Here is a 17,790-nt window from a genome sequence, read left to right as displayed (position 1 = left end):
TGAGATGCTGCCATCTGAGAAATGGGGCAAAGAACATGCAACCCTGGTGTCGGGATTTTGTGAAAGGAGAGGGAATGTAGTTAAAGTGTTAAAAGAGCCAGAATTTTCTCCTGGACATGCTTTTCTCCCCCATATCACAAAAGGTAGTATCCCTTTTGGAAATACCGGCTCTAGCCTACCAGCTGAAACTCTTGAAATACAAAGAAAAAAAAAATCTTTTGAAATATAATCTTATTCTGAGCAATAAATGCTTGCTCTATCTCATTAGAACAGACCAAGTCCTTTTTATGGTAGGGAGGGTTAGAAGCTCAAAGCAGCAATATTCATATAGGTTTAGCTCGCAATATACCTGCAAAGTCACCCACTTGGTGGATCACTATTTTTAAAAATTTAAAGTAAACACACAGTTTTGTGTCTAAAATCAGGTATCATTTTGTGGTAGGAGATGCCAAAAATTTAAGAAAGGTTAATTTAAAAAAAATTGAGAAAACCATCAATCTAATATTTTATACAAATTAGGAAAAGACTACCATTATGAGATTTTTCAGGATGGACTGCCAGTGTTGCATGCATAATCTAAAATCTAATGACCCAAAGCAAAGAACAACATCAACAGCTCCCTGGTCCACCCTTTCTTACATGTAAATGTAAAGCAGGTTACCCACCCAGTTACATAGATACACTTCTAGATTTCATTTACCGTCTACAGGGCTCCACCTCGGTTGTGTTAAGATTGAACGTTTTTTTGAAGTTGTACAAACTCAGAACGTTTTCATTGAGGTCATCTAATTCAATACAACCTTTGTATGGAGGGTATTTTAGTCTACTGGGAAGCTGAAAATGAAACAAAACAAAACAAAATCTTTCACTAATTGAGCAAAGGACAGTAATAAGGCTAACAAAAAAAAGTACAAGTCTACCACTTTTAACTGTCAACATCATGTAAGGGTTAAGAGCTTCATGACCTGGTTTTGATTTGGAATAGTTGTATAACCTTGGACAAGGTATTAAACCTCTCTGTTTCAGTTTCCTCATCTATAAAAGGCTAATGAAAATGATGTTTATTTCAATTAATATACTTAAGCTTTGAAGAGTACACAGAGGAAGTATTCAATTAGTGTTAGTTATTATCACTAGATGTGTCAAAGAACATAGTCAAATCTATTATAAGATAATTAATTAAAATAGAGATGAATCAATATACTATTTTAAAATTTAAATATTTTCATTCAGGGAAATAACATTTATACTTACTTTAAAATCAGGTGGATAACCTCCAACATAAAACACAACATTTTCAGGATCCAAATTAAGGAGTGTGTTGCTGCTTCCACTATCCATGTCATGGAATTGGGATGCTTTGGGTTTACTAGATGTGGCTTCTTTGGTATAATTAAGCCTTGCAAACTGATAAATTCTGTTTAAAATTAGATAATAAAGTTATAAGAAAAATTAGAGAATTCAAAGCCAACATATTAAAAATAGAGTTTGTCAACACATATAAATGGAAGAGTCTAGTGAATGCCGGTCAGGTTCACAAAGATCAATATCAAATCCAATTTTTACCTCTGAAATTTCACCCGGTCCATAACAGCCTCCTGGGTCTCACTCTCGGTCAAGGTCTGATCCACCTGGAGTTCTGCCTCTCGTTCTCCCAGGTTGTACACACATGTGAGCTGGCCATCAACAACTGCCATGCCAATGTAGTCCTTGGAGGCCTGGGACATAAAGACTACCTCAGAATTCTCCCAACACTTATGTTTTCTCAACTTCCCATCCCAAGAAGATCTCCAGAGTTTCATTTCATAAATTAATAGGTTTTACACATTAAGTCTTGGGCAGACAGGATAGATGAGGTACATCCTCTTACAGACTAATTAATAATGCCTGGCTGTCTTTGCTCATGTTATAGTTATGCCTTCATTGCCATAATTCCTCCATTTGCTCAATTTCCAAATATTTCTTAGCACCTATCATAAAGATTGACCAGATATGGACTCAACCATCCATTAGATTTTAATCTGGTAATTGAGAGGCCATTTGTGTTCTCCCAGTACCATACCACACTCCCTAACCTTTTTGCCTGTTTCTTCTATGATACTTCTATCTCGCCATGTCAGTGAAGTATATATCTTTCTTCTCTGTTAAAATATGAACATGTTGGGCTGGGGAGATAGCTCAGTTGGTAGAGTGCTTGCCTTGCAAGTACAAGGCCCTGGGTTCCATCCCCAGCACTACCAAAAAAAAAAAATGTGAACATGTTGAGGGAAAAGTAAATTTTTAAAAATTGTGGTAAGGATGTGGGGAAAAAGGTACACTCATACATTGCTGGTGGGGTTGCAAATTAGTGCAGCCACTCTGGAAAGCAGTGTGAGATTCCTCAGAAAGCTTGGAATGGACCCACCATTTGACCCAGCTATCCCACTCCTTGGCCTATACCCAAAGGACTTAAAATCAGCATACTATAGAGATACAGCCACATCAATGTTCATTGCTGCTCAGTTCACAATAGCCAGATTGTGGAACCAACCTAGATGTCCTTCAATTGATGAATGGATAAAGAAACTGTGGCATATATATATAATGGAATATTACTCAGCCATAAAGAATGATAAAATTATGGCATTTGCAGGCAAATGGATGAAATTGGAGAATATCATGCTAAGTGAGATAAGCCAATCTCAAAAAAACCAAAGGACGAATGATCTCGCTGATAAGCAGATGATGACATATAATGGGGGGTGGGAGGGGTTAGCATTAGGGTTAGGTTTAGGGTTAGGGTTAGGGAGGGGGGCAAGAATGGAGGAAGGAAGGACTGTATACAGGGAAAAGAGAGGTGGGTGGGGTGGGGGGGAAGGGGGGGAAAATGACAGAATGAATCAAACAACATTGCCCTTTGTAAATTTATGATTACATGAATGGTATGCCTTTACTCCATGTACAGAGAATCAAAATGTATCCCATTTGTTTACAATTAAAAAAAAGAAAAAAATTTGTGGTAAAACATACATAATATAAAATATTATAAAACCATTGTAACCATTTTAAAGGTACATTGGAATTTAGTACATTCAAGAAAGAAATTTTTGATTATCATAAACACAAGGTCTGGCACATAATACGTGCAGTCTCCCTCTGTTTTCACAGGGGATTGGTTCCAGGACCCCAAAAGATACCCAAATCTGTAAATTCTCAAGTCTCTTATACCAAATGGCATAGTATTTGCATATAACTTATGCATATCTTCCCACAGACATTAAATCATCTCTAGGTTACTTATAATACTTAATATAATATGAGCATTATATAATTAGCCCTTTAATTGTATTATGGAGGGAACAACAAGAAAAATATCTATACATGTTAGTCCAGATGCAATTTATTTTTCCATAGAAGTGGAACTCATGGATATGAAGGGCTGACTGCATATGGTATAAATTTGTTGAAGGCATAAAGTAATGTGCATTTTGCCATAATGCAAAGCAAAAAGTCATATCATAAAGTGGCTACAATAAAGTACCAACATCTTGAAGCATGAAAGTGTAATTCATAGTACTGTGGATTTTAGACTCCAATACCAACCATTCAAAATTCCTACAATGGTAGTTGGTCAATGAATTTGGATGATAACGAGGTGGGGCACCTGCATTTCTTATTAGGCAAAAGAGGCTTTGTTTCATTTGCATTCTCATCCATGGATGGTGCCCACCCTGCAGACTTGGGGAAGGGTCTGTGGCTGGGCCTTCTGAAGAAAAGAATGGGGGTCACAGTAATGTGATAAGGAGCTAAGGTTGATTTCCACGATGCCTTGATATTGATGTCCTGGCAGAGTGGGGAGAGGATGTTGATTCTCCTACCTCAGGTGTGTATGTGCTCACACGTACACACACGTGTGTCCACATGCTGAGCCCATCAAATGAGGCCACTTGATCCATCAGCAGCTAACAATCCATGATGGATAAGAGGTCTCAAGTGGGTGTCTCCACAGCAGGGAGGTGAGGTGAGGTGAGGGGTAGCCCTGGTGGGGTTTGTTTGATGTCTTGGTGTGATTTCCAATGATGAGCTAATGGCAGGGATGTAGTCGTGCCCCACATCTCAAAAATATACACCTCGCAAAGCATTCTGCTATAAAAACAAATGTACAAACAATACTTACATCTTTATTTCCCAGGTACATCACAAACATATTCTCGGTCCCCCCATTTTCTCTTGAGTCAGGTCTTTGGAGAAACAAAGAGAGAGATGTGTATCCTTTCAAATCTTCCAGGTCATTTGGGAGTCGGACTTCCACGCCAGATTTACCATTGAACCTCATGGGGACTGCGACCTGTGAGGAATGATCAGGTGTCAAATGTTCTACTGCAAGGACATTGGTGTGCTCAGAGAGATAGTAGGTGGCTTTATAGCTGTCTCTCTCTACCATCCATCAGTCCTTCCTGAACAGTTCTGATAAGAAACAGGGAGTATGAACATCTCCTGGAGCCAAGTTACAAACTCATGAAGCTGTTTGAAGAACCAGGTAATAGCACATTCAAGCTCTCCCTGATACTAATATTAATAAGTAGTCATAATAGTAGTATTCCAACTCCAGATGGATTTTGTGCAGAAGTTAATGAATGGTTATTGTAAGTGTATGGAAACGCTTGGCATGGTGCCTGCCTATAGAAGACAAATAATACATCAAAAATATTTTTAAGTGCACTTTTTAAGGAATTGTTTCTCATGAACATATTACATGTTATGGTTGCATTTATTACAGGCATTCAGTCTTTAAAAATGCATGCATTAAGGCTGTAAAATAGTGCTTCTCAGAATCTCTGTGGTGAAGGACCTTAATTTTTCCCCTCCAAATGGGCATGGACCAATACTTTTGTAAAATACATTGAAATGAAATGACTAGAAAAATGAAGTGAAGAAGTATTCAAAGCCCACTGATCACATGTTTGCATGTTGAGGCAATTCAAATGATTAAAAACTCCCAGAGACTTCCTCTCAATTTTATATTCAGATTTAACAAACTGTTAACAAAAGTTGTCTGACTGGTGCTGCTCTGGGGAGCAAGATTGGGTAGCACTGATCTAAAGCACAATAAGTATTCCCCAATTAATTGAAAGAAAACAATCCTGCACTACTTACACCAACTCTGCATTTTATCTATCAAGCCTTTGAATATTTATTGAGGATCTTGTGTATGCAAGGCCTCACATCCAGGGGCTGAGTGATGGGTGAGCTGGGACTCCCCTCACCCACAAGTATGAACTCACTCTAACCTTTCTCTTCTACTCACCCTCTGCCCTCCAGGAGACCTAACCACTTCCCCAAGTCTCTTCCTGGCATACCTCTCTGCTTGTGTCACCTGGAAAACTCCTCCTCATCCTTTTCGATTTTTTTTTTAATTGGGAAGATATTTCATGTGTTAAAAAAAAAGGTGGGGGTGGAATACAGAAAATATACCTGTATTTGCATCACCATCTTAAGAAGTGAAACATAACTGTTCCTCTCTCTCCTTTCTCAGAGGTCATGGCTACTCTGAATTTGGATTTTCATACAAATTTTCATGCATGTTTTAACATTTTTTACATATACATCATTTATCTGCTCACTCTAACTAGTCTTATTTTTCATGTGTTAAATATTTTTGTGCAAATGGTATCTGTCTATACACATTCTTCACAACTTGCTTTCTTTTCTGGGTACTAGGTTTGTAGATTTATCTGTGCTAATAACGCACGACTCCAGTTTATTCATATTTACTATTATAAACTTGCAGCTTTTTTCAAAAAAATTACCATGGAAAACTATTGCAATGAACTATGAACTTTTTTTTTTTGGTACCAAGGATTGAACTCAGGGGCTAGTGACCACTGAGCTGCATCCCCAGCCCTATTTTTTGTATTTTATTTAGAGACAGCATCTTGCTGAGTTGCTTAGCACCTCTCTTTTGCTGAAGCTGGGTTTGAACTCTTGATCCTCCTGCCTCAGCCTCTGGTTATAGTCTGTACCACTGCAACTAGTGCAATGAACATTCTTATACATATCTGTTGGTGCTATTCATTAGTACTACTCTGAGCCCTTTCAGGTAGAATTGGTAGTTTCTAAGACATAAACACAGCTCTATCCAGTTTCTTAGCAAAGTCTAAGAAACAACTTATAGTGGTTGGTGGGCTGGACAATGGCTTAGTTATGTCTGTGTCCTCATACCCAAGGGAATACCAGTGCACATCAGGTATTCAAAAGCTGTCTTACTTTTTTAAATACTATTTTCCACTAATGCAGCTTACTATTTTCCAGGAACTGTTCTACATTAGCTCATTTAACTCAATCTCTTGAGGTTGGTACAATTATTAACCCTACTCTACAGATGAAGAAACTGAGGTACAGAAAGGTGAAGTGACTTGCTCAAGGTCTCATGGTTCATAAGTGACGAAGCAAGAATTAAACCAAGATAATCTGGCTTGGTTAACCAGCTTTTAACCACTGTGCTATAATACATTTCAAATCTTGTTAAAATAATGAGAGAATCAACTCAGAAGGAAAAAAAGCTACATGCACATTCTTTTTCATTTGGTTTTTGCAAGGCATGCAGAAGGATTAAAGAGGATAGTTTCTTCAAAACTTTGTCTTGTGTTCTTTGTTTTTTGCTAAAGGTTTTATATTAAGAATACTTATCTTTTCTGAAAGAAAGAGTAGGTGCTGAAAAAAAAAAGTAATATTGAGACTAGCCATGGTGCCTCCACAGCAGAGGTATTCTGCATTGGCCTTTCTCCCCAAAAATCTGGAAAGGGGCTGGTTAGGATTGTATTGAAAAATATAAGAAATTGTATTGAAATATACAAGGACTTGTATTGAAATACAAAGACTTTCTTTACAATAATTCCCTCTTCCCTAAGGCCTTGTTTTCCAAGGTTTCAGTTACTCACCGTCAAAATTTTTTTGTGTGATCTAAAATCATTAAATGGAAATTCCAGAAATAACTAATTCATAGGTTTCACAGTGTACACCATTCAGAGTAGAGTAATAAAATCTTGTGTTATCACATTCCATTATGCCCAGAAGGTGAATTATTTTTTTGTCCAGAGTATCCACACTGTATATACTGCCTGCCTGATACCCACTTAGTAGCTGTCTTGGTTATCAGATGGACTGTAATGGTATCCAAGTAACCCTTATGTAGAAGTCTAACGCTATATCACATACCTACACTTTATCTCAGTATGTAAGCATTGTATTATCTCACATCATCATAAGAAAAAAGGTGAATACAGTACAATAAGCTATTTTGAGAGGAAAAAGACCATATTCACATAACTTTATTATATTATTTTGTTATAATGGTTCTACTTTATACTTAGTTATTGCTATTCATCTCTTACTGTGCCTATTTATAAATGAAACTTTATCATAGGTATCAAAAGTAGGAAAAAACCGTCTTAGGCATCCTGGGGGTGGGAGGCTCTTGAAATGTATCTTCCATGATAAAGGAGGATCACTATATGTTGTTTTAGGATGATATAAATCATAAGAGAGGAATGTCAGGGATTCAAGCAAATAATGTAAGGTGAAAATAAGAAAGACTGATCAATCAGTGCTTCAGTGATGGAAAACTATTATAATCCTATATCCTCCATCCTCAACAAAGATAGATTCTCCACTTTCAAATGACAAAACAGTAGGTTCTGTGCAGTATCATATTGTCATGTTCTGACTATTGAACCCTCACCTGAACTGGCAATAATAGTTTAAAAAGTTGAGTCTGGAAGAAAATCCTTCCTGTCTGCATAATAAACTCAATGGAAAGAAACTGCTTCGGGTCCCTGGTAGTGGAAAATGTAGGGGATGAAGGTCATATGCACTTTTGCACATAAGAGGAGGAAATCAACCTTTATATTTCAATCTCCCAAAGAATTAGGGTGAGAAAGACAACCAATTCTCAAATAAATTGACGCCTTTCTTTCTTGATGAGTGTGGTAGCTAACATATGGAAGAATTAGCCTTGGCTAGGACAAAGAAGGAACACTACACCTTATTTGCAGCATCTCTGGCCTGCTGAATTAGTTCTCGAATTCGGTCCACATTGTCAGAGATGTTTCCCAGGGGCAACAGTTGTTGGTTAATACTTTCGATCTTGCTCAAAAGATCTGGCAGTTTCTTAGTTAATTTCTTTACTGTTGGTGAGATGAGAACACAGAAATTTAAAATTGTGCATTGATTAAGTTAAATACAGATGTTCTTATTGACAGTGTTTGGTAAGGGGCAAGTTTAGGCCCCAAATGTTGAATAGGATGGATCGTAGTCAGATGATCCCTTTCCCAATGCATCATAGATTTTATTCTGCAATATAGATATAATATCCTTTTCCTTGCTCACTCTAAGAAAAAAAATTTGTTTTCTGACCCTCAATATTAATCATAATTAAATGCCTCATGATTCAGGAACTGACAAGTATAAAGAAAGAAAATCACAGCACTGTCAATGGATTTAAAAAAAAAAAAAAAAAAAAAAAAAAAAAGGCCTGCCTGGTCTTTCTAATAGACTATCTATACTATTTGAATGTACGATGTCAACCTATTTTCAAATATTTTAATTTAAGGTCAAACTTTACCAGGAAAGGACGGAGATATACCAACACCCATAACAATGGAGAAAATGGCTAATACACCTGACCCAAGAAAGCCTGATACCTGAGTTATCTGCATCGCTCAGAGCTTGGTCGAAGTCTGCACTCTGTGTGCTCCCGTAAGTATCCTTAATTCTTTCCAAGTCTGTCTGAATGGGGCTGAGCCCATCCAGAACCTCACTTGTGATGTCATCGGCCTTTCTGACCATGCCCTTTGCACCGCTGATCAGACCATCAATGTCACCTAAAGCACACACAAATAGGGAGGTGTAAGAATCTAAAACATGTAACAAAAGAAACTGAGTACAGTGGTCCAGGGAGATGATGACCTCTCTGTATCCCACGAAGGTCACTGCGGACAGTAGTGAGGTTGGTGTCTATTAATTCTTTCTGAACCGTCACAACATTCAGGGTTTGCTGTAGGTTGTTGAGAGCCGGATTGATTTCTAAAAGAAAAGAAACAACAAGAGGCACTTACTCTATGAACTGATCCTCCATTGATATTTGTGGCCTCTGAGATAGTCAGCATCAGGAGGACACTGGGCAGACCTGTGTCTTGGGGTTCATTCCAAAGATGCCCACTGCACGTGTCTAGACCGACAACTCTGGGGCCCTCTGGTTATAGATGCCACAAGCACATCAGAGCCTTGTGGTGACAGACTCCTTAGAAATGCATGAAGAAAGGGAGAAGCTGAATAACTTAGAGGAGGGCTGAACTACTCCACTGGGACCAGAAGACTCTGCTTCGTGAAGGCAGTGTCTGTCTGATTCCATGCTATGTCCCAGCACAGAGGGCAGTGTCTGGCACTAGTCGGAGGTTCATATTAGTACATATTTGTTGAATGAGTGAATGTATGAATGAATGAACAAATGAATAATGCAGAAAGAACGCTCTTCAGTGAGAGGACAAGAAAGGCTTTTTTTTTTGTTTTTTTGAGAGAGAGCTTCATCTAAAGAACACAAAGTAGACATTGTTTGGTTCTGTTCATTTCTAATCTGACACATTTAAAGAATTCCATGAAAGGAAAGGCACTAATAGACCCTCCTATCTCATAATATCACTGTCTTTGGGTCATGCAAAGTGTCCAGCTAAAGTGCTTTAAAATCATACTGATGATATGTGACTTACATGATGATTCTGGGACTGCATTTTTTTTTTTTTTTTAAGCAATGCAGTTAGTAGCATTCAAACCTACTTAAAACACTGATCCTGGACTGGGGACATAGCCCAGTAGTAAAATGCAAGCTTAGCATGTGTGACAACCTGGGTTTAATCTCCAGCACTGCAAAAAGCAAACACACCACACCACACCAAACACACCACACCAATCTTACCTCTAAGCTCAAAGAGAGCAGATGTCTTACCATGAAATTTTAATTCTTAAAAACTGCCAGGCAAATGCATGTATATTAGTACATAGTCTTTCTGTACTATATTTTTCATGTATTTAATTTTTTAAAATAGTCTTAAAAAATAAATTGACAAAGTCATTGCCTGATCCATCTTAAAGAACAAAGAAGTTAAGTGAGGACTGTGGGCTCGGATTTCTACCTAGCCCTGGATGCCCACGAGAGACCAGAGGAAGTCAAAAGACAGCATTTTTAGAACACAAATTAAAACAATTTAATTCTTTTAAAACAAAATTAAATAAAATAAGTGAAAAATTTCCAAAGATAAAATTTATGCTTAAAAAATTCTCATGTTTCAGAGAAGTAGTGATTTTTTGGTACTTTTGATTGCTAACATTTTAGAAACTCAGAAATTATGAAGCAATGGCCAGGCATGAGACTCTTCCTCAAAATAAAAACATTTTAAAAAGTAAAAATTGTTTTAAAGGGATGCAGTTGTAGCTCAGTAGTAGAGTACCCCTGGATTCAATCTCCAGGAGAGAGAGAGAGAGAGAGAGAGAGAGAGAGAGAGAAAGAAAGAAAGAAAGAAAGAAGAAACTTGAAAGCAATTGCATTAATGACCTGGAATGAATGATCTTGATATGTGGGTTCCCAATGCCATGATCACTAAGTGGATTAAATTAAGAGTCTCCCCTCAAGGTCAGGTTTAAAGAGGTTTATCACCACAAGACTTCTTTATGATTATGAGACTGTAGTCAATTTCATAGATGATGGATGGGGGATATTTAGAGTTATTGGGTTGATGCATGATATTGAAAAATAAATAGCAAATTCAAAAAGCATCTGACACTGAAATTCAGAAAGAATATTTGTTTCCAGAGCTGCCCTTCCTGGCCCCACAGGTCATCTTAAAGCCCCTGACTCGCCCTGCCCCCCCAGTTCCCAATACCTTGCAGGAGCTCCTTCTGCGTTAACTTGGCTTTTTGTAGCAGTTTATCACTGTCAGAGCTCAGGGTCTTAGCTTTTCTTGGAAGATCTTCCTTTATCACTGTCTGCAAGCAAAGCATTTATCAGCCTTAACCATATGCTCCACCTTAGACCATATAAAGGAAGACTTTCACCATAGTCTTAGAGCTCTTTAATCTTTAAAAGATAAAGTCTTAAGGGCAGAAGGGACTTAGGAGTACACTGTTCCCTAAATAAGAGATGGTTAGGATTCTAGGTAGACAACCCTGGCTAGGGAGGTGGATTCATTTCTGGTGACGTACTGGCAGGTTGTGAGACACCTGTCTCAGTTGCTCACTGTCATTTGTACAATACCCCTTCTAATGATCAAAGGGAGAATTTAATTCAGGCTTTCACACTTTGGGATATAAATCTTCAACTTGTCATGAAGGTCTCTTCTCCTAACTCTGATATTCAATATTTTTGTCCTTTGTTTTCCTATTATAGAAATATTTTATGGTGCATGTTAGATCCCACAAAACTCCACAGACATACCAGATGTAAAACCAAATGACTGGTAGAAAACAGAGGCCAAATTGTTTACAAAAGTCTCTTTTTGGTAAATGCTAATTAATACTTAATCACAGCTAAAAGCATACCTGGTAAGAAGGGGAATATACTATTTGTTTATATTCACAATCAATAATGGGTGTAATTTCTATCTGGATTTACAAATAGTTTTAAGCTGCACTGCAGACATCAAATAGTCAAATAAATAGAGAAATGATCCTTGAATAGAGTGAATTTAAGTCTATTCTATCCAACAATTCTGATTTGCAATAATGCTTTTTAATTTTCCTCCACACTTAGAGAGAAAGAGAATAAGAACAAATCCAGATCAAATCTAGAAAAGCTGCTGGCACAGGTGCCCACCTGGAGGGCTGACTCAGATGCACTGGTGGCCTTGTTGGCTGCATCCTCCGCTGCATTGATGGCATTAAGGATGTTCTCATAAGCAGTGGCAGCATCCACAGCACGGCGCACCAGCTCATCCGCACTGGCATTTCTTTTGATCCTGCAAAAATGTTAGGTGGGTTAGGTTCTCTAACAGGTTTGCCTTTAGGGCTGCCATCCCCCCAAGTCTTCCCCTTTCTTTTATCAAGGGGACACCAGATGTAGTGGCCCCTGCAACTCTATCCCCAGATCATGGCTGGGAATCCCCTCCCCATTGCAAGTCTTGGTTTTGACATGGGCCATGGGTCCTGGATGGGGCCTCAGTCAGAACCCTACTCTCTGTCCTATTCTGGACCCCTAGCTAACAATAAAGGCCCTCACTTGGCACTTAAGCAGCCCCTGGGGTTTGGATCTCTCCATCCACTTACTCTTCCAACTGCTTGGCCAACTCTTGCAAAGACTGTGCATGTTTTTCTGCCTCCACCACCAGGGATGTTTTGCTGGCAGATCTGGAGAGTTCTCTCACTTTGTCACTTAGTTCCTGTCTTCTTCCATTTAAAGTAGAAACTAATTTTTCATATTCCTATTTTTCCAAGTAAATAAAGAGAGTACAATTCAAGCAAAGAACCTATATGTCATTTCTTGAAACTCTGTTATAAATAATGTTTCCAATAAGAAATTATATTTTCTAAGCCCATTTACCACACCAGTTGGTCCTCAGTTACTTCAGATAGCAGCATTGACAATAATATCCTTCCAAGTGTTACCATCATCTTGAGCATTTTACTTCTGGTGGGTACCCTCTTTAGTAAGTTTATAAAAGTACAACGTCATCATCAAGGTGAAGTTCTACTAAACCAAAGGACTTTTATGATATGGAAATAGCTGTTATAAAAGATACTTACAAAATGCCCATTAGGTTGCTAAGAAATTTTGTCCATCTTTTGTCAAGTCTTAAATGCATTCTATTAATAAAGATAATGCTTGATATTTAAGAAACAGCATTGCAATTTTTGTTGTTGTTATCATAAAAGTGGCTTGCTCCTTGCAGACAAATTAGGTAAAACAGATGGACTTTGAGAAGATATATCATTTGTACCCCTGCCCCAAGGGAGAAACACTGATAACATTTGGAATATTTGCTTCCACCTAAAAGATACACATTCTAAGAAAAAATAATAATAACAGGTCAGCCCTTCTCATAGTCCCCTGGCAATATAATTTAAATGTTTCTAGATTTTTCTAAAGAATAAGCAGTCTCCTCCACCTTCTGTTTTTTGTCCATCAGCTGTAACACAGTGTTGGTCTGCAGCAAGGAAGAGTCTGCAGTAGTCAGGTACTTCATGAAATCACTCTTCAGGGAATCAATTTCATTCACTTGACTCTGGAGAGGATAAAAGGACATCAGCCTGAGCTCTATGAGACATCGTCAGAAGACACAAATGGATTTACTGGACAACAGCATATAAGCAATTCAGAGTCAGCATGTTTTCTTGAAACTGAGGTTGGTCTAGGCAACTACAGAATGACGGGACTTGGGTTCTCTCTGAGTGTCAATATGTTGCCATAGGTTCCTCTCTGCTAATGAAACAAGCGCTACCACTGTCAAAGATTTCCACCCCGGGTCAACTCGATCTGTGAGGTGAAAATATTACTACCCTTCTGGTTTGGGAAACAAAATGAGAGATTTTAACTCAGTAAATTAGGACCAAGCAGCGTGCTGTCTGCCAGTCCCAGTGAAAAGGCAACAGGCACTTGAATGAGAGATGACACAGGACCTGAGTAGGCCAGACTAGAAGGCAGCCCAGGGTCAAACAGTCTTGCAATTGGAGCCTGCTGCCTGCCCAGGCACAGTGATTCAGACAGAGGAGGGGAGGCGGCAGGAGCTGAATACGTAGCCACCCCCAAGGCCTCACTTTGGAGGTCAGTCTGATGTTGTTTGACTCTATATTTTGGTTGTTGTTTGGTGTACAAAGCTCACTATCAAAAAACGCAAGCTATGAAATCTTGAGCTCTAAATTCTGTCATGGTAGCTTCTGTTTGCAGCCTGTGCTTGACTTATATCCTATGAAGCTTGGAATGGCTTACATGCCTTTGTTGGTGATTATGATGTTTACCTATCTGACACAACATGTCATTGGAAACAAAATACACTTAATTAACTCAAACATGATTAACTTCTCATCTTGGCATCATTATTCCTCCAACACTCTTTTAGCCAGGGGTGGTGTTGAGGTAGTTTGAGAGGCTTTGCCTGTGACTGAAGTCCAGAATCTTTTCTGGTAGCTGAGGAGTGGAAATGACTGGTTTTGTATTTAATGCCTAGTTCCTGCTTGACCAGGCAGGGTCTGAGGTGATATAACCAGCCAGGCCCCTGGCTGTGCCACTTGATTAATACAAAGATCCTGCTCCCTTGTCTCTACCATGATGAAAGCCTGCAGTTCCCAACTGTGAGCTCACCTTGATGGTTCCCAAAGCTCGCTCATTGTTTTGGTTGAGGTCAGTGGCTTGCTTCGCCTGGGCAGCTGCTTCCTGTAGTGCAGCGCGTAGGTCATGGAGTTTGGCTTCGTAATCACTTAAAGAATCCCGTATATTCTTCACAAGTCCATTGCTCTCCACTTGGTGGGTTTTCAGCCAGCTCCTTATCCGGTTCAACACTGTAATACATCACTTTATGTTTCTCACTTGAGAGATGAGCATACTGAAGCTAGGTTATAAAGACTGCAGAAGGAGAACTGAACTCCTGTTCATTTCCTGGGTCTCCTTGAACTTCATGGGGAAGGGGAAAGGAAGGAAGCTAACATTTATGAGGCCTATTATGTGCATTGCTTGCATTGCTTCTTTCAGCTTCCACCATAACACACGAAAGTGGTAATTATTGTTCTCATGTTACCAATAAGGAAATGGAGCCCCTAGAAGTTAGGGGGTCAACCCAAGGTTACAAGACCAGTCAGACTTAGGACTTGAACCAGAGTGTCAGAGTATAAAGTGCATGCTTCATTCACTGCTAAAATTGCCATCTTATAGTTAAAAACCAAGACTAAGATTTGGATAATACACATGCAAAAGAAAACTGCTACAGTCTGTATATTAACCACAGATGACTCACTTTACTAGAGAATAAATATCCATTCTTGAAAAAAATACGTGCCGAGTTAATAGCTCTCAGTTTTGAGGCATTTTCCCTAGACAAAACTGTTTGATAGACTCAGTTAATTTCAAGGCTGTCCTTTTCTCTTGCTTTTGATATAATAGTGCTAATATGAATTTGTGATTTAACAATTTATTGTTAGTAAGGTGGCCATTAAGAATGATATAAGGAGAAAATTGGAAAGAGGTGCAGAAACATTAAAAGAATGAATATGCAGTTCAAAAGAAAAAAGACGGTCTGAATATCTTAACTTCTAGAAGAACTTTTTTTTTCTATACCATGGTAAGATGTATAAGATACTTATTAACTTGAAGAAAAGTCTCTTGGTCTCTATTATGATTTAGATATGAGGTGTCCCTCAAAACTCATGTATGAACAATGCAAGAAAGCTTAGATGCAAAAGGATTGGGTTATAAGAACTTTAACCTAATCAGTGCTTTAATTCTCTTTTAGGGATTAACTGGATGGTGACCAAAGGCAGGTGGGGTGTGGCTGAAGGATGTGGGTCTTCGGGGGTATGCAATTTGTCCATCATGAGAGGAGTCTCCTTTTGCTTCTTGGTGGCCATGCCTGACCTGTTTTCCTCCACCACACTCTTCTGCCATGATGTCCTGCCTCACTTGGGCCCAGAGTAATGGAGTCTATGGACTAAGACCTCTGAAACCACAAGCCCCAAATAAACTTTTCCCCCTCTAAAGTTGTTCTTGTCTGGTCTTTTGGTTACAGTGACATAAAAGCTGACTAAAACAGTCTCCCCATTTCCATCATGTGATACTCTTAACAGTCATACTCACTGAGACGAGACTTTCCACCTGTAACCAGGAGCTCTATCTAAACTGTATTTTGCACATTGTATTTCAAACCAGTTAGAATGGGCTGGATGCAAGAATCTGGCAGGTCCTTACAGAGCTGGGCCTCTCTTTTTTCAGCTTCTGCCTCTCTCAGGTGCTTTCCAAAGTTTCGGTTCTGCAGTTCCCTCATCATGCGTTGGGCTTCTGCCAACTCTCTGGAGAAGTTGCCCAAAGGCAAATGGTTTCCTTCTCCACCTGTCCCAGAGATCTGCTTGAAGAGAACTGGAAAATATCGAGTAGCTTATTAAACTGGGAATTTTGGGCTCTAGGAGACTATTTTTTTAAAAAAATAAAAAAGGCAGACACTTCCATGGAAGTTTCCTATTAATTCTTTTTCATGCCACTGTAGGATCTTTTTCAGAAATGTTGAACTCTCAAAAGGAAGTTCTTTTAGTGTCTAACAAAGATTATGTAACAAAAAACACAGTTAGTTGAGTCAAGTGATTTTTCTTACTGTGCACATTCCGGATGACATTTTTAATCTTTGTGTTCAGTTCTTCTGCCCTTTGGATGGTCCAATCAACATTGTTATATAATGTTTGTGCTTTCCTGGAATTTATCTGAGCCTGTATGAAAAATAAATTAGTTAGCAACAAATTAAATTGATGGGGAAAGAAAAAATATCTAAAAGTGGGGAGGGGAATGCCTAAGATAATTGGTTTAATGCATTACCTTTTCTTGCAAAGTTTCAAATTCACGATTCAAGTTACTCAGCTCTTTTTCCAGGGCATCCATTTTTGGTCCGTGATTTGAAATAGCAGAACGGTAGTTGAACAACTGATTCTGAAAGTAACACACCAAGCTAGTCTCACTTTGGAGGAGAAATTTAGACTAAGTCCTATCAACCCAGTGAATGTGGTCACGAAGACACTCATTTTATCAGAACAATGCCAGTTCTACAGAAAAATAATGTGGTTCTTTGAAATAGATTACATGAAAACGTCTATCTTCTGATGTCAACCATGACATGACTGAAGTAAAGTAGCTTTGCCAGTCAGTTTCCCATCAGTCTAATGAATACTGGGATGACCGACTTACAAACAGGGAAGTGTGCATCTTGCCTCACAGTTTTAGAGATTTTCAGTCCACGTAGCCCCACTGCTTTGGGCCTGTGGTGAGGCAGCGCATCACGGTGGAAACACAGGGGGCATGAAACTGCTCACCTCATGGCTACACAGGGAGTAAGAGAGGAAGAGGATGGAGCTGGAGTCCCACTGTCCCTTTCAGGACAAGCCCCCAGGGTCATGAAGACCTCCCACTAGACCACCTCTTAAAGTTTCTATCACCTCCCAAGAGCACCACTCTAGGGAACAAGTCTTCAACACATAGGCCTTTGGGGACATTTAAGATCTAAGCTATAGCAGTAGCAAATTAAAAAACATGGAGACAACAGACACTTGACTTCAATGAATGATGTAACCTTACAGAAATCAGGGTAATACTGCAAATCTGACATATTGATTTCCAGATTCTATAATATATTTGGTTTAAAAAAACTATGCTTAACCCTAGAGTACTAAAGGTAGCACACATTCTTAAGCATAATACATCCAAACCCTCAGTCTACCCACTTAGTAGATGAGCCCTCCCAAGATTTATCCCTTTCATAACCAAACTGTGAAATGTAATATGAAACTTCGTGGTGGGTTACGGTGAAAATGAGTTAATATATTCTAAAATGTAACGTATATATGAGCCTTCAAAAATGTTAGCTCATACTCTTACTGAAGTAGCTACTAAAGGTATCTACTTTATTGAAAGACCCATCAGATTTCAAGACTCCAAAATCATAGAGCTGTTAGAAAATTCCAGAGCTCATGCGGTTGAACATCTTAATATGATAAAGGAGAAAACTGAAACTTAAGGAAGTTGAGCAACTTATCCATGGCTGTATAGTTGACCATGATTGCTTCAGGTCACAA

General features: G+C 38.8%; 1 protein-coding gene across 1 annotated transcript in view; it reads right to left on the bottom strand.

The window, feature by feature from the left end:
• LAMA3 (laminin subunit alpha 3) overlaps positions 1-17,790 on the bottom strand; it is a 248,463-nt gene that overhangs the window by 40,982 nt on the left and 189,691 nt on the right. The window contains 15 exon segments of the mRNA XM_079108746.1: positions 701-834; positions 1,255-1,417; positions 1,567-1,718; positions 4,157-4,327; positions 8,023-8,165; positions 8,682-8,861; positions 8,947-9,063; positions 10,917-11,019; positions 11,846-11,987; positions 12,295-12,449; positions 13,134-13,250; positions 14,327-14,523; positions 15,923-16,090; positions 16,323-16,434; positions 16,541-16,651. Of these exon segments, the coding sequence (XP_078964872.1) occupies positions 701-834; positions 1,255-1,417; positions 1,567-1,718; positions 4,157-4,327; positions 8,023-8,165; positions 8,682-8,861; positions 8,947-9,063; positions 10,917-11,019; positions 11,846-11,987; positions 12,295-12,449; positions 13,134-13,250; positions 14,327-14,523; positions 15,923-16,090; positions 16,323-16,434; positions 16,541-16,651 (2,165 nt within the window).

This window comes from Sciurus vulgaris (assembly GCF_902686455.1).
Source record: "Sciurus vulgaris genome assembly, chromosome: 13".
NCBI lineage: Eukaryota > Metazoa > Chordata > Mammalia > Rodentia > Sciuridae > Sciurus > Sciurus vulgaris.
The sequence above is the reverse complement of the archived record's forward strand: the minus strand, read 5'-3'. Positions and strand labels throughout refer to the sequence as shown.